The 19,073-nt window shown below is 45.7% G+C and overlaps 1 protein-coding gene across 1 annotated transcript in view; it reads right to left on the bottom strand.

Annotated features, from left to right (window-relative positions):
* Positions 1-4,058: 4,058 nt before the first annotated feature.
* The window catches only part of CHD2 (chromodomain helicase DNA binding protein 2), a 54,239-nt gene continuing 39,224 nt past the window's right edge, over positions 4,059-19,073 (bottom strand). The window contains exons 24-39 of the mRNA XM_010164387.2: positions 18,230-18,322; positions 17,576-17,749; positions 16,473-16,648; positions 14,936-14,977; positions 13,338-13,477; positions 12,150-12,288; positions 11,861-12,011; positions 11,066-11,188; positions 10,615-10,743; positions 9,705-9,845; positions 8,359-8,493; positions 6,803-6,981; positions 5,888-5,987; positions 5,120-5,336; positions 4,511-4,760; positions 4,059-4,392 (exon numbers count right to left, since the gene is read on the bottom strand). Of these exons, the coding sequence (XP_010162689.1) occupies positions 4,059-4,392; positions 4,511-4,760; positions 5,120-5,336; positions 5,888-5,987; positions 6,803-6,981; positions 8,359-8,493; positions 9,705-9,845; positions 10,615-10,743; positions 11,066-11,188; positions 11,861-12,011; positions 12,150-12,288; positions 13,338-13,477; positions 14,936-14,977; positions 16,473-16,648; positions 17,576-17,749; positions 18,230-18,322 (2,523 nt within the window). The remainder of the gene's footprint in view (positions 4,393-4,510; positions 4,761-5,119; positions 5,337-5,887; positions 5,988-6,802; positions 6,982-8,358; positions 8,494-9,704; positions 9,846-10,614; positions 10,744-11,065; positions 11,189-11,860; positions 12,012-12,149; positions 12,289-13,337; positions 13,478-14,935; positions 14,978-16,472; positions 16,649-17,575; positions 17,750-18,229; positions 18,323-19,073) is intronic.

Raw genomic sequence — 19,073 nt, 5'->3', positions numbered from 1 at the left:
CCATTTTTCAGGGGCATATAAATCAGCTGTGAAGTTTCACTCTTGGCTGAAACTTGACTCAGCAGCAGAGACTGGGAAGGGCCAGACACCTTACAGGTGTGAAAAACCCTTTTTACAATGAGCCCTTAGAACTTGGGAGAAACAGCTTCAATCCCTGCACCGTGTCTTGCTGTGTGGGCCTCGGGGAGAACGGGTAGAGGGTAAAGACCAAACGAAAGCAGGACACAGGATGCCATCACATCCCTCCTGGGGAGAGGAAAGAGGCATGTCCTGCCCAGGAGGGGCTGGGGACAGAGTGGAGAACTCCATTGATGCAGTAGGAGCAGCACTTCTCCTAGAGAAAGGGGAATTCTCCCCAGAAAGGGTCACAAAGGAGTTAACACATCCCCAGAGAGCAAGAAAAGACAGAGGTTGGATAAACACATAAACATCAGTACCATCCTAGTGAAATCCTGGTGGAAATGGGTGAGGAAATGCAAGGCTTCTTCTGATGGAGTGGAAATTCCCATCTGAAGGGGTTTCCAAGTTTTTTATCACCGCAGACTGTGAAACTATGTAAAACAGACAAGAAGAACATGCTTATTCCTGCACAGTGAAGGTACCCATCCCAGCATGCCCACACCTGGCAGGAAAGAGCCCAGCCATCCCATAACAGCCCTGATTTTAAGTGCTCACCTTATGCTTCCACCAGACCTGCCACCACACCGAGGGGCTGTAGGACCCCCTCACCCCCACCCCAGACACACCACACTGGCACGGTTCTGAAAATCTCAGTAACACTTTTTAATATACAAGAATCAAAAGTACAGCAGTTTTACAATGTAGGAAAATTTAATACATACTATATAAACAATATATTTACATCAGAAATCACTAGGACAGTGGCATTTTTTTTTTTTTTTCACAAATATAAATTAATATTAATTACTGTTTTTAGTCAACAGGTTTAAAAGTCCATGTTTTTACAGTAAGAGTCCTTCTCTCCCCAGAGGGGAGGTGGAGGTCAGGAGGAAACAGGTGAAAGCAGAATAGTATTTTTGTGTGGATCACTTAAACTGTTCAGGTAAGGACTTCAGAGAGCTGTTAAATATCCACTTTGGTTGGGCATTGCATCACCTGCCCACAGCAGGTTTTGGACTGCAGGACTTCCATCGTGTGAATTCACAACTTTACACCATTTCCAAAGGGGTCAGGCTGAAAAACTCTTTTTTTTTTTTTTTTCATTATTATTATTTTAAAAATAAAAATCCAGCAAGTTACTACTTTTTCCTGCAAAGAGGCTAAAGGGAATCCCGCAGCTGGTTTGGAAGGAAGAGCTGTACCAGACATTGCCACAAACACCGCAGTGAAGTTTATGGTTGTGGACCTGTCCCCTCTGATCCCACTCACAAGTGACTGTGTCTGGTTATGGTCCCTGTTGAGGGGACATAAAGTAAGTGCGTGTGTGTGTGTCTGTGTGTGTCTGTGCTTGGGGAGGACTTCCTCCCAAATCTAGTTTTCCAGCTTCACTAAAGCCAAACCCAGTGAAGACCCACCCACCACAAGTGAACAAAACTATGTGACTTCAGTGTCAGGCTAATGTGACAGCGGGGACAGCTCTTCGGTAGATACAGGTAAAGCTTTTCTTGCTGCACAAGAAGAAAACCCCAACCAATCTCATACCTGGAACCCAGGATGAGCAGAAACCCCCACATCTGGAAAAAAAGCTTCTTGCTGGGTTCAAAGTTTTCCTGCACCAACCGTTAACACTGGTCTGGCCAGTATTGCCTTTTGCTACAAGTGTATGGCACAAACTTTCCATCAAAGATAGCACCGCTTGGTGAACAAAAAGAGCAATTCTCTTTGCCCCTCGGAGGTTTCTTCCATTTTCACATTAATACCTCTGAAAAGAAAGGACCTCTTTGTTGAATACCACAGCAAGCGTGCCTGCAATCACAGCTTAGCGAGAAACGCCGCAAAAACACGCCATCTCAACACCTCCCATCACCCAGGAGCTCCAAGGGGGACTGTGGAAGACTTGTCTTCACCTTCTCCTGCGCAGGTAAACACAAGTGTAACACTTTCTTCAGGGCAGCACAGTGCCCCTAAGGAAGCAAAACTGCCCTGCATTTGGTGGGAATCTTGCAATATACAGACAAAAAGGGAGAGCAAAACACTTCCCTCCCGTGTGTCCTGTTAAAGCAGCGGGCTCAGAAAGGAGTGAGTGACGGCAGCAGATTTCAAGGGATGCGCTGCATGGAGGGCGGCTGTGGCGGTATTAGTGTCGGTTTGTCTGCGCCTTCCAAGGCACTGGCTGGAGTCAGGAAGCCAGCCCTGAACACCTACCTCCCCCCTCAGTCTTCAGGGAAAAGACATCACAGCTTGTTAGGGTCAGACACTGGCATCTTAATAGCTTCTGTCCCCCACCAAAAAGAGGAATCTGGAACAGCCTGGTCTTTAATACTGAGCTCTGGGAGGTGACATCTCCAGACACCATGCTCCGGACAGCCCGGCTGTTGGAAGAGCTTTGCGGTCTCCAGGGATGAGACTCGATGAACAAAGACCTAGGACCTGAAAAATAATCACCCAAACTACTTCTAACCAGTAATCTGTGCACAACCCCTCTCACCACACCACAGTCTCCAGGTTGGACGCTGTTCTCCATCATATATTGTGGCTGGGATACTGGGGGGGGGGTTTGCTCTGAAGTCCACTGAGCTGGGCTGCAGATTCCTCTTCTCCCTCTGCCATGTTGGGCTCTGAAGACATTTGCTCCAAGGATTTTTAAGGATCCAGGCCTGAATTCCTCATTCTCTCCCTGCTCACTTAGGTGCTCAGTCTCCAGGCACATTTCCAATTTAGACAAGAAGGTTGCTCAGTGCAGGTACTTTTAGCAATTCAGAGTTACTGCTGACTGCTGGAACGGTGGCAGGAAGGTGACCATTCACCAAACAGTGATCAGACCACTGGATTCCGATTGAACTCTGCTCTACCATCCCTTATCCTTTGGTTGCAGTAAAAGTTTGTGATCACTGTTTCATCAAGCACAGAGAAATGACTTGCCCAAAGACTGGAGCACCTCAGTGGCAGGGAGATTAGGAACTTCAGGATCCCCAGATGCCCAGAGCTGTCTTTTGTTCTGGTACTTTGCAGTGCCCAGCCAGCATCTGTATTAGTTCCTAGACAATCCAAGCTGCTCATGTCAGAAGAGAAGAGGAGTTTTGTTATTAATTCCTGAGAGCCCTGTTCACTGGGAAATACTGTTCTCACCTCAATTTCTTTCCTACTGGTTAAAAGTGAACTAAGTCTTTGCTAAGGAAGTCTGTCTTTTTTTTTTTTTTTTCACATCTCCCAAAGCCCCTCAGAGTCAAGATTTGCCAGTTCCAGCCCTGGAGATGGGAGGAAGATCCCCCACATCTATTCTGTTGCAGGGGACACAACAGCAATCAAAGCAGAGCCAGTTTCTTGAAATGGATAAAGACATGGAAATGATAATGTGGCCAGAAAAGCAATGGATTGTCACCAGCATGGCTCCAACTCCTTTGGAGTCACTCTTCAGGGACATCGAGTACCTCTTTCAACCAAGCTTGGCTGATGAGGAACTCTCCTGTCCCTTCCTGAATATACCCTCCCATTGCTCTTTGCTGGTTACACACAAAACCCAGCCCAACCAGTTTATCCCCAATCCCAAAGCAGCATCTGTCACAGAACATCAAGTCAGAGCAGGAACACAGCCTTCTGCACAATCCTAAGCAGCATTGATCCGCCTTCTCGGTTTGGGGAAACACTGGCTGGGGAAAATTCCCTTGGGTCCATCGGACTGAGGAAAACAAAACAAAAAATGAGGCAGCAAGGCTGTTTCCAGCATTCAATGGTAAAAGAAGGGAAAGGAAATGGGAATCCAAAACAGAACCGAAAGCTAGGGAAAATTGTCCTCCACCTAATCCCCCCAACCCCCCCCTTGACCCAGTAAGATGATAGCAGCATGTTCAGAGTTTCTAGTCGCTGGCTTGGAGAAACCAGCCGCTCTTGCATCAAACCAAGTATTTCAGACGTGCACTTTCCCCCTCTCAGTCACTTTATGTTTTCCGAATGTTCCAGTTATAATCTGGATTGTTCTTCTGTTCTAACGACCTATCCAGAGGTGACCTGTGATCGAGAGGTGACTTGGAATCGTGAGGGGATTTCTGAGAGGAGGGTGAGCGAGGGTCCGACACTGCAGGGTGAGGTGGAGGGAGAGGCTGTTTGTAATCTCCTGATTTGTCTGTGTGGAAGGACCGGTAGTGGTCCGAAGGTCCTTGGCCATGGTATCCCATGGGTGGCCTGTGATCAGACATCCGTCGGAAATCCTGCTGGTGGTAGTTCTGAGGCCTGAACTCATCGGATCGTCGACGCTTGGAATCGTGGTGGTGCCTGCAGAGAGAAAACGAATGGATGGAGATCAGTTCTCCAAGGAAAGCCTGGTCACCATGGCTGGGTGTATCATTGCAAACTCCTCCCAGCCTTTCTGAGATGAAAGGGAATTAATTACCTGTCATAATAATCTCGGTGGCCTCTGTGGTCTCGGTCACTGTTGTACTGATCATATGGCCTCTTGCGGGAAAGATTATTTGGTCTGTAGTTCCCAGAGCTCCGGTGGGGGTCTCCACGAGATCGTCTGTCCCCATAGTGGTGGTCCTTGTACCAGTGCTGCTCATACTGGTGATGCCGCTCCCCACCCCACATCTGGTTGCTGTTGCCACCGTAGTTGAACTTTCGATCCCTCTGCCATTCTCCTCGGTCTGCAATAAGGAAAGCACCAGAAAGTGTCTTTCATACTTTAGTTTAAGCCCATTACTTTGTTGAATTCTCAAAGAAATGATAAATATTGCCATGCCCCTTTAACTTTCTCCTCCCTAAACTATGCAGGCCCGATTTTATTCTTTGAATTTGTTTTTCTAGCAAATCTTATTCGATCCTGTTCTTATACTCTTATTATATCATCACGTTTTCTAGTCCAGCAATAAATATAGCAGTAATTCATGTTTCATCCCATCACCTTTAAATCTGACCAGCCACAAGTCCCAGAAGGATTTGTGTCCGAGAGCAAAGAGCCATTAGGTCAGAAGGGATGGTTTCTCCTGGCTTGCCAAGAGCTCACCTGTGTTGCTGAAATGTCTCTTGTTTGGATGGCCATAGTTGTCACGGGGGTGCCCGTGCATCTGCTGCTGGGCGTGGGAAGGGGGCAGGTGGATTTTCTGGGAATGAGGATTGTGAGGCACGTGAGATTGGGACATCACAGAATCACGGCTGGAGCCTGAAGGCTCTGGGCGGAACGGCTTCTTCATGCTGGACATGTCCTCCTTCTTCTTCTGCTCCTGCAAGGTGGAAAAGAGGGTTACAGCTCAACTGCTCTTCCACCAAAAGATTCAGACTATGTGAGCAATGGCCTTGTCTGTCAGGCTCTGGATATTTCTGCAGACTCATCACACTGTGGGCCACCCACCTCTTTGAGGACTTGGTGAACCAGCTGTGCCCAAGCAGGGTATGAATGGCAATGGTACAAATGTGGCAGAAGATTTTTTTCCCCACAGTTTTGCCCCACATGGCTCTGCTTCTACATCCTATCTCTACAGAGCAGCACTCCCAGGCTTTTCACTCTAAAGGTCAACTCAACACAACATGTCATACCAAGCAATGCTTTTTCTTGGTCTGAACAGCCAGGACAAAATGACCAATGTTGTTAGGTGAAGGGAGAAACGCCACAGGAAAGAGGAAGCAAATGCAACCAGACTGTTTAGACGTCAAGAAAATGACAAACTGACAACAACAATATGGAAAGCCCATGATAAGAAGCAGAAAGTATTGACACTTCAAGTGTGACAACTTTCAAGGACAGCAACCAGAGGGAAGGCACTTCAGATCTCACCTCCTCTTCCTGCGATCTTTTCTTATGAGCCATCTTGTAGAGTTTGTGCAGTTTTCTGGCATCAAATTCTGTGAATTTTGACACAAATATCCATAGATTCCTAGAAGGACACGAACATTTTCTGTTAATTGCTACATCAGCAGTTTAACTGCCAACTGTTTTCAACATCAAATCTGTTCTACCCTCTCTGGAAAACAGTCTCAACCCAGCTCAGGACAGGATGATCAGGAGAGCTGAAACTAAGTTCTTCAAGTAAAATAACGAGGTTTGCACTGGGTTATCTAAACTAACTCTGAAATCAGTTTAAATGAAATCAGCACAACTTGCAGACAAAACTCTCACCTGAGACTGGTCATGGACTGAGTGAGCTAGAGAACATAAGATTTCCCAGGTTAAATAAGAGGCAAATGGCACACTCATCCACATAAAACCCAGCAGCCTCCCAACTACCATTTTTAAGTATCATAGAATCATAGGATGGTTTGGATTGGAAGGGACCTTAAAGATCATCCAGTTCCAACCCCCCTGCCATCAGCAGGGACACCTTCCACTAGATCAGGTTGCTCAAAGCCGCATGAAGCCTGGTCTTAAACCCTTCCAGGGAGGGGGCATCTACAACTTCCCTGGGCAACCTGTTCCAGTGTCTGACCACCCTCACAGTGAAGAATTTCTTCCTAATATCTCATCTAAACCTCCCCTCTTTCAGTTTAAACCCATTTCCCCTTGTTTTGTCATTAATTGCCCTTATGAAAAGTCCTTCCCCAGCTTTCTTGTAGCCCCTTCAGGTATTGGAAGGCCGCTATAAGATCTCCCCGGAGCCTTCTCTTCTCCAGGCTGAACATCCCCAACTCTTTCAGCCTGTCTTCATAGGAGAGGTGTCATAGATCAGTCAATGAAAACAAAATTATGTCTTACCTTCTCCATAGTTTGATATGATCCTGGTCAGTGTAGGCTTTAAGGCACTCAGAGATACGGTCCCCAATTTTTAGGAGGCAGTTGCGTGTGTGCTCCAGCTGCTCTTGAACCGTTAGTCCCTTATCAGGCTTATCAAGTTGCTTCAGTGCTTTTTTGACTGGTCTCATCCTTTCCTTGCACTTGAAAAAGCAATAGAGAGCAGAAAGTGACTCATTTGGCACAGGGCTCTACACTGTTCCCTTCTTAATCAGACAGAGCTGGAAGAAGTTCATTAGCACAAGATATTAGCTTTATCTGACCATTAGGCAAGGAGAAACCAGCTATGAAAACAGCAATTTGTTAGACACGCTGCAGAAAATAATCAGGAAAAGACGAGAGTTTCCCCACCTCCACTGCCCAAAACTTTTAGAGGGGAACAATTTGCTTTGCAAACCGTAACTGCACGTTGTTCTGCTCTTGCACTGATCCCACGGCAGGCAGGGAAGCGTAACTGAGCATTGACATGCTGAACCAACAGCTCCAGCAGAATGAGTGCTCACTCAATAGCCTCCCTGTCCATCCCCATCTGTGGACACTTTAATCTATCACTTTTACCAAAACTGGAAGACATGAGATGAAAGCACCATCTTTTTTCAGCTGTGCACATCAACACTGCACACAGGCAGTAAATCAAACAGGTTTCTACCGTCTGCCCAGACCTTTCATGCATCACAGAGAGAAAATCAAAGGAAAAAAAAAAAGGACAAAAATAACACAGGACCTGCAGTGAATACACAGATTTGAGTTTGGGAACTGTTTTTAAAAAATGGTATTTCAGCATTGCCCTGTGCAAGTCAGGCCAAGGACAGTCTGCCATGACAACTTGTACTAAAAGGCTATTTTTACAACGAGCCTTGCAGGCATGTTTGCTGCAAAAGCATTTACACAACTAGGGAAGTTCTTAAAGCTCAGACAACTCCCTACCTTCTACAGCCATACAAGGTCACCCTCAAAACTCTCTTGTATTTCCCCACCTGGGAGAGCCCTAATGGTTCTTTGGCTTCTACAGGAGAGACACTGCCACATAAGGCTGCAAGTCTTTGGTAGCCCAGGGCTGTCAAATGAGTGGTGGGAACTTGTCAGATGAAGAAGAGAGTCCTTCTGCATGCTCTGTTGACATGCTGCCCTCTTCTGCCCTCAGTTGGTGTCCCTGACAGAGTGAGGGGATGAACATGTGCACTCATGCAAAGCTGAACTTTGAAGAGAGTTATCTGAACCCTTTAACAGTGTAATTGCTTGGTGAGCATCAGGAGCTGAAAGAGCTTTGAAGTTTCTTCCAGTTGAAGTGCCGCTTACAGCAGCCAGCTGGTAGGCACAGAGGAGGCTGGTGGACAACTCTCATACAGGGCTGTTCTGCCATGCTCTCAGACCAGTCAGAAGAAAGCATTGCAGGGCACTAGGAGGGGGCTCACACCCTGACACCTAAAATACGTCCTTAGATAGGATGTAAGCAAACCCTGTCTGCCTTGCTGGGCTCTCTGCCACTGCCCTCCCCATCTCCCAAGGGAAATACTCACTATGCTGAATGTTTCTTGGTCCAGATCGTCGTCCTCATCTTCTCCAATGGGGATCGGTTCACTCCCTGCGGTAATGTGGACGGGACCTTGAGATCTCTTCCCTTTACTTCCAGATTTGGCTTCACCACTTTTAGGCTTTACAAGGACAAATTACACACGTCACACAATGAGCCAGACTACAGGATCCCAAGTGATCCAACTAACAACCTCCACACTATTGATACTGGCAGTTGTTAAAGCCCGGGCATTGCTCCTACAACTTTCCTCCCAAGATCTCAAAGTGTTTACCTGCAAAGTCTCTATTTAATTTTACATCATCCCTAAGGGAGTAGAGGGAAGTCAGAACTGACATTTTGGGCATGAATACAATATTCATACACATGGGGAGAAAACCAATGTTGAAGACTTGGAAGAGAAGTTAATCTAAAGAATATATATCCCTTGCAAAGGACAGAGCTCAAGAGTAGTCTCATGTCTATGAGGATCTGCAACTTCATGTGATGTCACTAGTCCTCAGACCCTCTGGAAACCAACTTCAAGTCATGGCCTGTTAGTGTAAATTTTGACTTATATGACTTAACTGCAGTCAAAGCCCTTTAGAGTCAAAATCATACCAAAAATCACTGGAAAGCAAACTTTCCCCTACATATGCAACCAAACTTCTTGGTTTGCACTTATGACCTCAGTGTCAAAACACACTGGGCATGCTGTACATACCTGTTCCTTGGACAGGTACTTCAGGTCATTATTATAGAAGCTTTTACCCCCCTTCCAATTTGAAGCCAGCCTCAGGGCAGCTGTACCCAAAATTCAAGGGACATTTTAGTCTACAACATACCACTGATGTTGAAACACTCATTCTGTTGAGTCCTGAACAGTAACAAGGGCAACTTACAGTCTTGATGGTGTGGACACTTGGGTTGTTTGGGGTGACTTTAAATTAGAGGGGAATACAGACAAGGAGCTGCCAACCCTGTGATAAATCACAGCTAAACAGAACTTTGGTCTGAGTGCTCCAGGCTCTTCCCCCCTTTCTCTTCCTTGACATTAGCTATTTGGCCATATTGCTGTCACAAGGACAGCTACACTTTAAAGGCAGTCTGACAAAATCTCTTCTTCTTTGCTCACATTCCATCAAGATTTAGGATATATTGCCTTTTCTACTTCTTATTGCAATTCTTCATAATAAAAATTCAGGATGCCTGAAAAAGGGATAATACCTCATCCCACAGTGCTTCACTGATGTCTCTTCACATAGGGCCTTTAATGAATCAGAAGTCTTACAGCTTGTCCTTCTGCTCAGAGACCTTCCTATCTCTTAAACTGCTCCCGAGAGTCCCACATACCTTCTCTTTCTTGTCCTTTGTCTTCTTTTTCTCTTTATCACTTTCCTTTTCTTTCTTAGTTGACGTCTGTTTTTCCTTGTTCTCTTTGTTCTCTTTCTTCTTCTGTTTCTTTTTCACTGGGCTCTTGTCCAAGCCATCCTCCTAGAAAATCAGCCACAGCACAAAGTTGGAATCCCTCACCTCATGTACACTTTCTTCCATAAAACTTACCTCTTTGAAATGCAGGCAATTTTGGAGGTCCATCCAAATTTGCCCTCACACCTCTTTAACCAGACTGAAAGCCCTGCTGCAATCCACCCAACCCTTGACATAAGGATATATAAAAAATAGAGGGTATTAAAAAAAAATAGATGAGCCCCAATCTGTAACTAGCTGGCAAACTGTAGATAAGTGCTGCCTTCCTATGCCAGCTGCGCTCGAGAACGCTCAGCCCCTAAGGTAGATACTGATCAGCACACGAACAAAAAGCCTTAGACTACAAGCCAAACCACTCAAAGACAGAAGGTTTTCTAAGCAACAGCATGACCTCGGTAAACTCCAGCTTCACCACTGGCTGACGTACTGAAAAGGAGAGGGAAACAATTCTTCTTTCTCTCCTTTATAAGGGCAACAGACTTTGTCCTGAGACAACCTTTCCTCCAAGTCAATATGTGGATGTGTGTTGCCATTCTAGGATCCCCCAAAACACTTAAAGCACTAAGCTAAAAGAGTGGGTGGGAAAGGTCCTTCTTTCACATCGACACCTGTATAGATGTTTTTGTGGGTTTGCCAGTCTCCCCGTGGGAATGCACTCTGTGGCTCCCCTGACTCCACAGGGCATTTGCTAGGAGTGCTTCTCGAGGTGAGTTTCTGCAGTAACAGCATAGCTCAAGGAAACCTGGAAAATCCGCTATCCACCAAGTTGACTCACCTTGACTTCACCTTCTTCTGACTGGTTGTCTGAGTGCCGAGGAGAGGAAAGTTCATTCCCATGCTCATCTTTGACTTTGGGAGCCTTGTTCTCTTTCTTTACTCGTGGTTTCCTCTTCTTTAGCTTGCCCTGGTGAAAACACAGAACAAGTCAGAGCAAGTAAACAGCTACAGCTGCTTCCTGGGGACATAACCCATCTCCTGAACGTCTCGCTAACAGCTGCAGGTCCTGCAGGGTGGCAGGAAGCCTGATGAGCCTGAGTCCTTCCATAAGTGTAGCAGTTACCTGCCTCTTACTAATTATCATTTCAGTATCACAATGCAATCAGACAACAGACAAGTCCATATTCTTTCATATAGATGATGTTCAGTGACCTGGGAACACAGGCTATCTCCTGCCGTCAGCCAACCACTCATCCTGAAACCCCCAGAATCAAGCAACCCCATCTCACCTCCTCTCCATCTTTCATGTTTTCTTTCTTGTCCAGATCTTTCTTCAGTAGTTTCAGTAGATAATCAACTCGAGTCTGGAGCTGTTTTCCCTGAGGTTTCTTATCTGTCTCAACAGGTAGGATCTTTGATAAAAAAGAGAAAAAAAATAAATACACCCATATGAACCTACCAAGCCTTGACAAGAGACACACACTAGCAGCAGTTCTTCCAGGCCCAGCAAAGGGTTGGAGATGCTGCACTTTCTGGGCTTCCTTTTAACATGGGTCATTTCAACATGGCTCCCATAAAGAGTTCTTATGGGAATGACTGAGGAACAGAGGAACTAGATGGAGACCTTCCAGCTGGCTTTGCTGCTCTAGCCAGTCATGTAACTATACCCTCAAAGCTAACACAGACCAGTTTTGACATAAGCAGTTTCAAATCTGTGAAAAATTATTTCCACATAGAAATTCAGACTCAACTTCTTGTGAGATGCTCAAGGAAATATCAAGTCACAATTATGCAATGCACTCTCTACGCTGGGCATACAACCACATATTACCATTTTCTTCCTGCACCATTTCATGTGTGGTTCATATGGTACTGTTCAGAGTAAATTTACTGCCAATCAAATAACACAATTCTGCTTTCCATCAAGCATGCAACATTCCATGGAGGTCATTGTTTTCCTCATTATTATTTATTATTTTTTTTCGGAGTGGTTACAAATGTAAACACCATTCTGGAGTAAATCAAACATGTTCTCTACCAACACTTCAATGGACCCAATGCAAACAACAAGCAAATTGACCTACCTTATCAGATAACTTCAGTTCTGGATCTGTTTTAATTAGCTCCCAGTTTCCATAACCATGCTCGTAAATTCCCACGAGCAAGCGAGAATCCTCCTCCACTCCCCAGTCTACATCAAAATGGGCAGCTTTGACACGGCACGTCAGGCGGTACCTGAAGGCATTTCAAACACGAGCTACTTTTAATGCTGAGGAGGATAAAGCAAATCCACATATCTAGGCTATTCTCTTTCCACTACAAAATCCAAATTCCCTGAGCCTCTTTCTGCATTGCCTACTTAGCCAAACTCACTTCTTCCTTTCCTCTGGGTCTGAGGGAATGGATTTGTGCAGCATTTCAAACTCCTCTTCATGCTGGATGATGGATTTCACATTGACTTGGACACCGGAAATCTTGATAGTAGGACCTCTTCTTTTTCCAGGTCCTTTCCCTGCTCAACAATAAAACACAACAACTAAGAGAACTCTTACAGAAAGAAGTGTAACTGTAAAAATGTCTGGACGCACAGAGATCAAGACTTTGTCCACAACCTCTTATTTAAACATAACACTGACTGCTAAGGCAGGCCCAAAATATAAGTTTTCTTTCACTATCTCACTTAGATCTGCAATCCAAACACCTCCCAGTATCATTTTCTTAAAAATACACCTAAGAATGCCAGAGCTGCTGCTTCAGTAGTTTTGTTCAGCTGCAACAGGCAGAGACCCAATGGGAAATCCAGCCCAGACCCCTGTATCTCCAAACCAACAGCACAAAACAGCCATACAGAGAATGGCTGACGATGACAGCTCCAAAAAGTGCTAATTATGGATCCAGCTTTACCATGGAGCACACAGCATTAGTTTGATTCCCAATCTCAGAAGCAGCTAAAATGTGATCTGCTTTGCCTTGTGGCCCAGCATTAAATAAGGGCAGTTAATGACAAAACAAGGGGAAATGGCTTTAAACTGGAAGAGGGGAGGTTTAGATTAGATATTAGGAAGAAGTTCTTCACTGTGAGGGTGGTCAGACACTGGAACAGGTTGCCCAAGGAAGTTGTGGATGCCCCCTCCCTGGAAGTGTTTAAGGCCAGGCTGGATGAGGCTTTGAGCAACCTGATCTAGTGGAAGATGTCCCTGCTGATGGCAGGGGGGTTGGAACTAGATGATCTTCAAGGTCCCTTCCAATCCTAACCATCCTATGATTCTATGATTCTGTGAAATAAGCTGATCACTTCAGCCTCTCCCCAGGAAAACTCGATTTCAGCAAAAGCCAACAGACCTAAATGGCATTTTGAATTCTGAGCAGAAGACTCAGGGGTTTCTCTCTATTGATGAGAGCTGCCTGGCAGAGATGGGATGGTTTAAGCCTGTGCTTGTTCTTTGATTTTAAGTTGCGATGTGGCATGCTTCCCCATCCAGCAAGGGAATGATCTTCTCACCAGCTCTGTGGAACACCCCCAAAAACACTGTAACAGCAGCACACAACCCTCTTGCTTACCTTCACCTGGATTTTCTTTCAGTTGTTCCTCGTGCTCTTGCATTGCTGAAACACAGCTATTGTGGATGAGTTCCCCTAATCGTTTCAGATCAGCCACAGACTTATCCACCAGCTCAGCATCCCGGGCAATACACTCCAGCCTGGGAAAGAGGGGAAAAAAAGAATTGCAAGTTTTGTATTTGATAGAGCATATCCACCTGCGCAACCGTTTCATAGCATTTAGTAGTCAAGGCTGTGTATGTATGAATGTAGAAAACCTTCACAAGTAGAGTTAATGTGGGAAACAACACAGTTTTGGTCTTATTTTAGGTCTACCAGCTGCAGTACAGTGCAGAGATCCCTGCCTTAGCTCTGAGACCTCAAAAAGGGCTACAGCTTTCCAAACCCAGCACAAGTGCCCATCTCCCTTACACTGAGGCACAGCAATCATGCAGGGTTCTGCAGATCCACGCTCGAGGACAGTGCATGCCTCTCCTCTCCTTCAAGAGGGATACAGCAGCGAGAGAAAGATGCTCCAAATTCAGTCTTGAAGCTAATATGCACAGAGAAGCTTGGCAAGTGTTCTGGGCAGCATCTGCTGTTCAGGCAGCTGCTCCCTCTCCTCTCTAGGCAGAGTGGAAATGCCCCAAAGGCCAGACTCTGCCAGCAGGATGATGCTGTGTTAAGCCCGGCAACACTATTGCTTTAGCTGCTTTTTGGCCAGTGTTCGTCAACACAGAATCACAGAATGTTGGGGATTGGAAGGGACCTCAAAAAGATCATCCAGTCCAATCCCCCTGCCGGAGCAGGAACATAAATGAGATCACATAGAAAGGCAGTTACTTGCGTGTTTTGGACATCTCCAGAGAAGGAGCCTCCACAACCTCCCTGGGCAGCCTGTCCCAGTGCTCCATCACCTTCACTATAAAGAAGTTTCTTCTCAAGTTTAAGCGGAACCTCCTGTGTTCCAGCTCACACCCATTGCCCCTTGTCCTACCATTGGGCATCACTGAGAAGAGCCTGGCTCCATCTTCCTGACATTCGCCCTTAACATATTTATAAGCATTAATAAGGTCACCCCTCAGTCTCCTCTTCTCCAAGCTAAAGAGACCCAGCTCCCTCAGCCTTTCCTCATAAGGGAGATGCTCCACTCCATCATCTTGGTGGCTCTGTGCTGGACTCTCTCAAGCAGTTCCCTGTCCTTCTTGAACTGTGGGGCCCAGAACTGGACACAATATTCCAGATGTGGCCTCACCAGGGCAGAGTAGAGGGGGAGGAGAACCTCTCTCGACCTACTAACCACACCCCTTCTAATGCACCCCAGGATGCCATTGGCCTTCCTGGCCACAAGGGCACAGTGCTGGCTCATGGTCATCCTGCTGTCCACCAGGACTCCCAGATCCCTTTCCCCTACACTGCTCTCTAGTAGATCATCCCAACCTATACTGGGACATGAGGGACTGTGTGGCAGTGCTTGGGTTATTGATCACACGTCAGAGAGGTTTTGTGCTGTCTATGGAGACTGTATCAACCACCCATAGCAACGTGTGTACGGCCGTGCCGAGAAACACAACGTCCCCCGTGATAACGCTCTGGATCAGGGCCAGGTTGGAACTTACCGTTCAAGAGGCAGTCCAAACTTCTTATAAGCCTTGATAAACCTAAGCAAAAAAAGAGAAAAAAAAAAATAGAAACTAAACCAACTGCCATAAAAAGTGGGTCCAATATCACAAACATTCTTTAATGTATTAATTACAGCCTGCCACGTTATCAACCTTGTATTCCACGCTGATTAGCTAAGCATCACTCAGCACTGAGAAGCCTGATCCATTAGTCCCCACAAAGAGTTTTGTGACCTCGGCTGGAGAAGAACACAATGTTATTATGAATGTTGGATGTTTGACAGATGAGGGGAAAAAAAAAAGAAAAAAAAAGAGGAGAGTCATAAATGTAGTGTAAAAAAAATTGAAAGAAAGCATTGGCTCACACCATGTTGGTAATTATTAACTTCATTTTTCCAAGGAGAAGAGAAGCATTAAATCAATGTCACTAGTAATTTTAACGCTTGGGCTATAAATGTAACAACCTATCACAGAAGAGCCAAATGTGGTGCAATCCATCACAGAGGTTTGCAGACAAGGATTGCTATTTATTATGTCTTATTTTTATTGTGAAAAATCACTGCCATGGCTAATACACAACTTTAGGGCAAGAGTCAGACACCGTTGCTGCAACTGAACAGCGCCTTGTGCTGGGAGTAGACCCAACAGCTTCAACTACTGATTATTTCTAAGATGAGTTAATTTTTTCCCTTCCTTTTTTTTGTGTTGTGCTCTTTCAGTCTCTTTCTGCTACACCACAATAACCTAAACGGCTGCTATAGTTCACACTGCAACACCTCCTTCCTTCCACTATGGTTTTAGGGCTGGATATGGGGCAGCTACTACAATTTGAAAAGTCTGACCATCTCCTGTTTAAAAATACATCAACTCAGAGACAGAGAGAGGGTCAAGGAAAACTCACCAACTCCCTCTTCTCCGTCTTAGGCTGAACATCTGGATAAAGCCATAAGACAAAGATATTTGGGAAAGGTTTGAGAGTTAGAAGATACAAGAAGAAAATAATGCTCTGGAATTCATCCTCCAGCTGACTTCAGGGACATAGTGGGGAAGAGGATACACAGGCACTGAGATCAATGGGACCAGTGCTTCTCATGGGGTTATTTTGATAGAGCTTGCTCTTCACTTAAAGCTTAAATCAGCAGGACTGCTGCCAGGATGTCAGGAAGGGCAGAGTCCTTGGCTTCTCCAGCTCTGTATCTGATGGCACCTAAGACCTCACGTGCAGTATGGAATTTGCTCAATCCACTTGGCCCAGGAAGGGCAGTTACAAGAATTAATTTTAGGAAGGTATAAGCTTCCCTGCAGCCCGATGAAAGATAATCCAATCCGTTTTGCACAGATCTGAATGTTCAGGTCATCAGCCAGGAGCAAACTGAATTATACAAAGGTGCAGAAGCTGGTCCAATGAACCACCTCCACCTAAACCACTCATGTGCTTACAGATGAACACCACCTGGATTAATCTGGGGTTTTCTCCACCTGCATGGGATGTCTACATTGGGTTTCTGAACTGTCTGTTTTGCTCAGCACTGACCTCCTGATTTCAGCATCAGTAAATCCTTCCACAGTATCTTTTCTAACACTTCGAGGACGCCCCCTGCGCTTTGGTCTCTTCTCGTCATCGGTATCATCAGTCTCACTTTCTGATCCAGATGATCTCTGAAGCCTTCTCTTAGTTTCTGCATCTGATTCACTGTCATTTGTCTGAGCCTGTATGTACCAGAAAAACAGCAGTACAGTTAACAACTGCTCATCTGCCAACTTTTTCTGTCCCTCCCATGCAGTGGCACTATTTCATGTTCAGACTGTAAAACACCCTGGCATCTCTTCATGAAGATGCAGAAGCCCATGTAATTAACTCAGAGAGGCTGCACACCCTTGCAGTTTCCAGCTAGCTAAGGCTCTGGTGGTCATCCTCCCTTTAGAGCCTTCTAGCCAGCAGTTTCACAATTGCATTTAGTTTTACTAAGGCATAAGTTACACTAAAACACATTGATTATTGTGGTTTTGTGCCACAGTCCCTTAGGCTGTTTTGAAAACCAGGACATCTCAGAAATTAATCTGAAATCATCCAATATGAATTATCCTTCTCTCCAGTTTTCACTTCAGGGTTTTCCCCAGTTCATCACAGAGAACAGTTCGTATCCCCTTAAAGTCCAATATCCCAGAGGAGTTTCCTTGCACAGTCTGCTTTCTGTTGGTCTAGGGTAGATCTCATCACTTAAAAAAGAACTTGGGAAGACACCATCTCTCTTGCCTGCAAGAGACATTTAGGCAAGAGCAGCCCAGGGAGCTAGAGAGCCCAAGGAAAAGAAACAGTCAGAAAATGGGATAAACTGCAGTGAAATCTGCATGACACAGTTGGATATTTTGCCCTGTGCTCACTACAGCTTCTCTTTATTTTGTCTGTGAGACAATACGAGTTGTACCAAATCCAATATGGGCTCTCACACTGCGTTACAAACCATGGGCCCAATGCACGATGCCAACAAGAGGTCAATGTGCTACCTCTGGGCTTTACTCCTAACCAAGTTTGGAGGAGGGAAAGAAGCACTCAGATGGCAAGAAGGCTTCCCTTGAGTGTTGCCTTTGCGAGCTCTCGCCTCCTGCCTCTCAGGTCCTCGAGATGGGCTGTACCTTTTTAGTCGAGCTCCGGATTCGAGGCAGCATGTAGATTTCCTCTAATTCTTTCTGCCTTTCTTCCTCCTCCACCTTTTTCCTCTGCTCTTCTGGAATGATATCGTCCCAGTCCTTCTGGGACCGCTCGTCCAGCTCTGTCTCTTCATCCTCCATGGTTGCAAAGTTGGCCACCTTTTATAAGCAAAGGAACACTTTTAGAAATTCCCTCTCCTGGCAGGAATACCCCAGAGCTGTCTGCTAAGCCTTAACTCCTTCCCCAGAGGAATTCTGCCAACGTTTCCATAACCACTTTATAATTGATCCCTATGTCACTGCATTCCTGGTTCCTTGCCATGTCTTTGGGCTAACAGCTTTTGAGGAAGTATGTGCAGTTTAAGAAATACTGCTGAGCCTCTGTAAGTTATCGGTTTTGTTTCCAAATTTGGTAAATTCTGCATTTTATTCACAGTCTTCAAAACCACTTATTTGAAATGAAATTAATACCTACATATCTCCCTAGCTACCAAACCCAGACAACCTCTCAGCAAACTGCTTTGTACAGGTCACTTCTTACCGAGCCTGATTTGTCCTGTCTGTTACTAACCTCATCACCATGGCAAGATGTGGGGAGCCACATTCCCACATCCCACTACAGAGCCAGTGGGTTCATACCTTGAACTGGGAGAGGAGCTCATCAGTGGCACTGGTGGACACTTCATTCTCTCGTGTTTCAGCCAGACGCAAAATCTCATCGATGTCCATCTCCTACCAGTCAGAAAGGAAGAGTGATAAAGCGGAGGGTGCTGAGCACAGCAGGAAACAAGAGGCTTTGAGAACAGACTCGTGGGGTGTAATAGCTAAACACGCACTGTGTGTTGATATGAGCTATATAAAGTGCAAATATCTGCAGGATGTCATCACCAAGGGCAGGGATGAACTATCTCAAGTGGTACAAAAGAGTATAAATAAGAGTGACAGAAGAAAAGGAACATCAAGGCTGAACAGTAGGGAAAATTTCCAGACAGTGAGATGCATTAACTGTGGACTGTTTCCCTTGGGGAAAGCTCTGCTACTCAGGCCGTTAAGAAAACGGGTCAAAGCACTCAATACTAAACTGTTAAGCAACACTGTGCTGAGGCAGGAGAGAGCAACCCATTTGACTTCACTGTGCTGAGTCCCTGCTCTCTACGAGAACAACCAAAAAAGGATGCTGAGGGAGCGCTCAGAGGAGGCAGGGAGAGGAGCTTTCAGCAGGCTGTGTGCTATAACTAGCTAATGAATCCTCGTGAGCCAAGGGATTCTCTTGGTGACCATTACTATTTAATCCCAAACAATAAGGCTCTCCTCAACCCCCTGATATCCCCCCAGAGCTCTCCTTCTTCAGCTTCTCTGGACTCACATGTGCTCTGTTCACAGACCTGCTCCCATGCACAGGGCAAGTACAAAGAGGGAGTAAACACACACAATCCCCCACGGAGACCTGCAGAGGACTACAGACAGCTATGCAATTTCATAC

This window comes from Antrostomus carolinensis, unplaced genomic scaffold, assembly GCF_000700745.2.
Source record: "Antrostomus carolinensis isolate BGI_N321 unplaced genomic scaffold, ASM70074v2 scaffold2423, whole genome shotgun sequence".
Taxonomy (NCBI): domain Eukaryota; kingdom Metazoa; phylum Chordata; class Aves; order Caprimulgiformes; family Caprimulgidae; genus Antrostomus; species Antrostomus carolinensis.
Note: the sequence above shows the minus strand (reverse complement) of the source record. Positions and strands in the feature narration are given on the sequence as shown.